Genomic DNA, 5416 nt, shown 5'->3' with positions numbered 1-5416 from the left:
GTGAGGTGCTCTAAAGATTTTAGGTTCCCAGCTGTTTCACATTTATTTTTTCTTAATGCATATAGGAAGGAGGCCTTTCCTATGCAGCCTTCTTGAGATTCCTTGGTGCAGAGGAGAATAGCCAGTGGAGACACCATTCCAGGACTTCAGGACAAAGCAGCTTGAACAGGAAAAGTATCCCTACCCATGATGGCTCTACCAAGTCCCTGTCTCCACGGCAAGCGCTGTCCACAATTGCTTTAGCACAATCCTCAGTTGATTCAATTGGGATGCTTTCTATTTTAGCCTGTCGACAAAATGAGATTAAGAAACAATGAGAAAACAGAAGGAGGGAAATTCAATCTGTGTAAACTAGTGGAAAGCAGCAAACCAAATCGAAAGCAATAATATTGCTCCAACTGCAAATTAAGTGGTTCATAGCAAACAAGATATATACACTTACTGTAATAAATTAGATAGTGATATCTTATCTCTAAGAGTAGCATACCTTTGATCGTAGCTCGCCTGAGGTCATTTCTGACTTCACAAGCCCAGGAGTCACAATTGTTATTCCAATATCTGAACCAAATTCAATCCTCAGTGATTCATACAGGCTTATTAAGGCTGCTTTGCTTGCCTGAAGGCATATTAGACAGTAGACACACAAACTGATCAGTCGCTCAAAGTAAATGGAAGACTCAAGATTTAAATCTGTTCACTAAGAATGTTTCTTAATTACACCGTATATGCTTGCTCCTGGACTATGGAAACGTCCAGCAGCTGAAGAGATGACGATAATTTTCCCTTGACTTTTTCTTAGGTATGGAACTGCAAAATAAGTGCCATACACCGAGCCCCAGAAATTTGTGTCCTACAAAAGACATCGAACGTGAATTCTCTTCATCTAACAGGCAACTTTAACAAATTATGATACTCATCTTATTCTTTTTCACAATAATAATTTAAATCATTATTAAATCTGTTCGTTTTAATAGGTTAATATAAAAAATATAAAATATGAAACATATTGATACAAGTCATATTTCTATTTAAATCGGATAAAATATTATCAAACTCATTTAGGTAGTGTTTGACATTATGTTTTGGAACCGTTTTTGAAAAAATTAATTTTTTTTTTATTTTTTTCTTTGCTTTAAATTAATATTTTTTTGATGTTTTTAGATTATTTTGATGTGCTGATGTCAAAAATAATTTTTTTAAAATAAAAAAAATATTATTTTAATATGTTTTAAAATAAAAAATATTTTAAAAAACAATCATTACTATATTTTTAAACACACTCATCTAATCATCAGTACCAAACCCAACCAATTCAACCTAAAAAGAAAAAGAAAAAAAAGAGAAGGTGATGTTGTGTTTTAATAAAAATTAGTAAATAATTTTTTTAAAATAAAAAAATATTATTTTAATATGTTTTAAAATAAAAGACATTTTAAAAAACAATCATTACTATATTTTTAAACATACTCATCTAATCATCAGTACCAAACCCAACCAATTCAACCTAAAAAGAAAAAGAAAAAAAAGAGAAGGTGATGTTATGTTTTAATAAAAATTAGTTAATTTGTTGACGTGTTGGTTCGATTATTATCTTTTATTAGTTCCATAAGTTAAAATAAATATGATTTAAATAATAAATAAAACTTAATAAAAATTAAGAGAGATATGTGAAGATCATGCATCTTCAATCATGTACCACTACAGAATTCAAATCAGATATGTTGGGAGCTTCTTCTAACAAGCAAACACAAGGAATCCCAGCATTATTCACCAGATGATCCACTGCAGCATTTGTAGCCAATGCATCAACACAGGATATAATACTAATTAAATCGATCTCAAGTTTTTCTTCTAAGTAACGCAATATTCAAGAATTGAAAGGATACTCTACTTACACTGTCCAAAATGTCTTATTTCCTCATCAACAAATCTCTTGCAATCTTCAACCTTGGAAACATCTGCACGTATCATTATAACATCTGGCGAACCCATCTTCCTGGCTTCACTTGCAACTCCTCGAAGACGATCTTCTCTTCTAGCAACGAGTGCTAAACGAGCTCCTCTCCTTGCATATTGGTATGCAATTTGCTTAAAAACAATAAAAAAATCAATATGTATGTTATTGCACAACGTAGGTCGTGTATAACAGAAATAAACTTTGATCGATTATGATATGGACTAACCTCACCAATGCCGGAAGATGCTCCAGTTATAAGCACTACTTTTCCGGCCACGTCTTCGCTGTATGCAGTAAATCCTTTTATGAGACCAAGAAACTTGAGAACAAGATATGGTGGCAAGATTAAAAGAAGCACAATGAGTGCTATAGGAGGAAGTAAAATATTCATTAACTTTCTAGTCATATCCATAGCTTTGCAGCAGTATGGATAAGCAGAATTGTTAATATTTCCCTGCTTGAAGGAAATAAGAGAGCATGTTTATACTCCTGTCTTGATGAATAAGTCAACGTATGTGCATGGTTAATTTTAATAAACATTTTCATACGGATCACCAGAACGAGCAGCATGCATGTTATGATGTGTTAAAAATTTAAATATTTAATAACTAATAAGGCTCACCAGTCGGAGAATTGACCCTGATAATCTTTTTTATTCTTATTTTTTATATTCTTTTTAGTTGAGTAGTTAATGACGGTCTAAAAACTGTTTTAGTTTCATCATTTAAATTATTAGATAAAGATTTAAAATATAATTTATATTATTTTTTAATATATTTTTTCAAGTAAAAATTCTTTGGACTTAAAGTTTGCATAGGTCCACATTAGATCTGACATGCATATCAGACCCATGCCATCTTGAATTTGACACACTGTCAAGTCCAATCATATCAAATCTAACATGCATGTTAGACCTACACCACTTTAAACTTAGTAAATTGTCAAGTCCAAACATATCACATTTTCGATGCATGTTAAATTTATGTTACTTATTTGATGCATTGTCAAGTCCAAATACAGTTAGGCTTTTAAAATACATGTGCCAAATTTAAGTGTATCGAGTTTAATACATGTGCCGAACCTATACTTTTAAAATAAATAAATAAATAAAATAAAATAAGAATTTAATAAAATGTACTCATCACCATGCCTCGCTATCTTCTTTATAACTGGCCAGCCGACCTAACCTGTTGTCCCCATATCGCCTCAACTAACTCGACACGTGGTTGATAACATAGACGCCATCCCCTAGTAATGTAGCTCTGGGGTGGTATTTTGCCTTTGCAGCGCCTTTAATTGATGCGTCGGAATCTAGAATTGCCGGGGAATGCTATATTCAGGCAACTTATTACCGAGTAGATTTGGAAGGGGTACTTAGGTAGTTAATGACGGGACGGGCCAAAAAAAAAAGAAAAAGAAAAAAAAGGACAGCCCTATCCTTTGTAGGCCTTGCCCCAGTAACAAACCCCCGCGTGTCATTCGTGACTCAGCCTCACCCCTTACTGTACCTCAAGAGCCCAGCACCCAAGTGTGTTTGGTTTTTAAAGATACAACATTCTTTAAATATAAACTATACTTTTAAAAACTAAAAAAAATATTTTTTATTAAAAAAAAAACACAAACTATCTTCTATCCAAACACACTTATATGTGCAACTTTGCAAGCTCATTAGATTTAGCAGACAATACCTTCAAAATAAGATCCCGCCATAACCATTTTTGATGAAGAAAAAAAGTCATAAGGGCCAATCAAAGTTGCTAGTTATTATTCACATATAAAGATAAATTTTGTGATTTCTAATTTAATCTCTTAAACCATTAATTGTTTTCAAATTAGACGTCAAATTTTGATTCTATCATTTAATTTGATAAATTTCAATTAAAATTTGTTCCTAAACTTCTAATTTTATCATTTATGTTTTATTTTCATAATAAAAAAATATATCTATATTAGTTTATTCTAAAAATTTAATATGATTAAATTATATTTTATTTTAAAATATATATTCAAAGTTTAAAACCCTCTTATCCATATTTTTTGAGACATATCTATTTATTTTTAAGTTTAAGTAAACTTGCTTTGATGAGACATATGTAAAAACAAAAACTTTCTAAAAATCAAAATAGAAAAGAATAATATAAAGATACAAGATTTTCTTAGTTAATGAAATTGACACATGGGATGGGATAGTTATGGTATTTTGTTTTAAATACAAGATTTTATAAATAAAAATTAAATAATAAAATAATACCGTGTGGCATTGATAAAAAACTTAAATGCCCTTACAAATTTTTATAAATAAATAACCTTACCCTTGATATAAAAAACAAAGAGAATAGTTTGGAGATACAAGATTTTCTTGGAGAGAAGTTTTTCAACCATGAAAACTCTTTTAAAAGCTCTTAAACTTTCTTCATCAAGTTTATAAGTAACAAAGCTCTATTAGATCAAATTTTAAACGTTTCATAAAAGTTTTTCAATAATATTTTTAAAGGCAAATTAAAGATATTTTTAAAAGCATTAAATTATCAAATCTTCTAATGTAATTCATGCCTAAATTTATGTTTTTGCAAAGTATAAATCTTGATATAATTTCACAAATAAATCAAGTCATCACATATTAAACTTAATAGAAGAATCAAATGATTGTTTTTTTATTAAGAATATTAATTTTAAATAGAGATTATATACAGTTATATATTTTAATAAAATAAAAAATTTGTATACATTTGCTGGCTTAATTTTCAGGTATTGAAATTTATGTCTACAACACCAGCAAGATACGTCTGGATCTTGATCAAGCTCTTATTTTTCCAAATAATCTACAATGTTTTCTCTAGTCCGGAAGCATGTAATCACAATCGGCACTAATGAAATATCCTGAAGGTTGAAGCTGGCTTTGAATTTTTGTTACATGTAATGCTGATTGGCTTTCTGATTCACGCTAAAAAAAAATTAGAACGGACACCAACTAATTTGGAGATGAGATTTAGGCAACTCATTCTTGAAGTGAACTTACTATAGCATGGTTAATAACCAAGTACCAACAAAATTAAATCAATAAAAATGGACACTCTCTGCTTGCTGATTAAGGAAATGACAACAGGAACTGAGAATTGCAGCTCCAAAATGATCATATTCTAGCTGCAGAATGAGCTAGAAATGCCTTTATTTTACTACAGCGGATCATATTCTAGCTGCAGAATGAACTAGAAATGCCTTCATTGATCATATTCTAGCTGCAGAATGAACTAGAAATGCCTTCATTGATCATATTCTAGCTGCAGAATGAACTAGAAATGCCTTTATTTTACTACAGCGGCAAAGCTCTGCTTTTTCTTAGGAGAAAGAAAAACATGAAACAGAAAACCAGTCTGCTTGAGATCTCAAAATTGAATTAAAGCTGAACCGAGCAAGACAAAGTTCTTTGCTTGTTAACTGAGACCACAGATGTTCATG

The 5416-nt window shown here is 30.7% G+C and overlaps 1 protein-coding gene across 1 annotated transcript; it reads right to left on the bottom strand.

The window, feature by feature from the left end:
• LOC133678062 (11-beta-hydroxysteroid dehydrogenase A-like) lies at positions 1 to 2369 on the bottom strand. The gene is made up of 6 exons (XM_062100238.1): positions 2184 to 2369; positions 1896 to 2088; positions 1697 to 1782; positions 719 to 850; positions 501 to 616; positions 1 to 272 (listed from the first exon to the last, which is right to left on the bottom strand). The coding sequence occupies exons 1-6, from the start codon at positions 2367 to 2369 to the stop codon at positions 80 to 82; spliced, it is 906 nt and encodes a 301-aa protein (XP_061956222.1). The 3' UTR covers positions 1 to 79.
• Between the last annotated feature and the right edge of the window lie 3047 nt (positions 2370 to 5416).

Source organism: Populus nigra, chromosome 18 (assembly GCF_951802175.1).
Source record: "Populus nigra chromosome 18, ddPopNigr1.1, whole genome shotgun sequence".
NCBI classification, from domain to species: Eukaryota; Viridiplantae; Streptophyta; class Magnoliopsida; order Malpighiales; family Salicaceae; genus Populus; species Populus nigra.
The sequence above is the reverse complement of the archived record's forward strand: the minus strand, read 5'-3'. Positions and strand labels throughout refer to the sequence as shown.

What these genes read in the sequence shown, in the direction of transcription:
- LOC133678062 (XM_062100238.1), bottom strand. Translation starts at nt 2,369, where the DNA reads ATGGATATGACTAGAAAGTTAATGAATATTTTACTTCCTCCTATAGCA. An exon ending in CATCTTCCGGCATTGGTGAG is followed by an intron (nt 2,089 to 2,183) that starts GTTAGTCCATAT and finishes ATTGTTTTTAAG; the next exon opens with CAAATTGCATACCAATATGC. An exon ending in CTGATTTGAATTCTGTAGTG is followed by an intron (nt 851 to 1,696) that starts GTACATGATTGA and finishes TGTCTTTTGTAG; the next exon opens with GACACAAATTTCTGGGGCTC.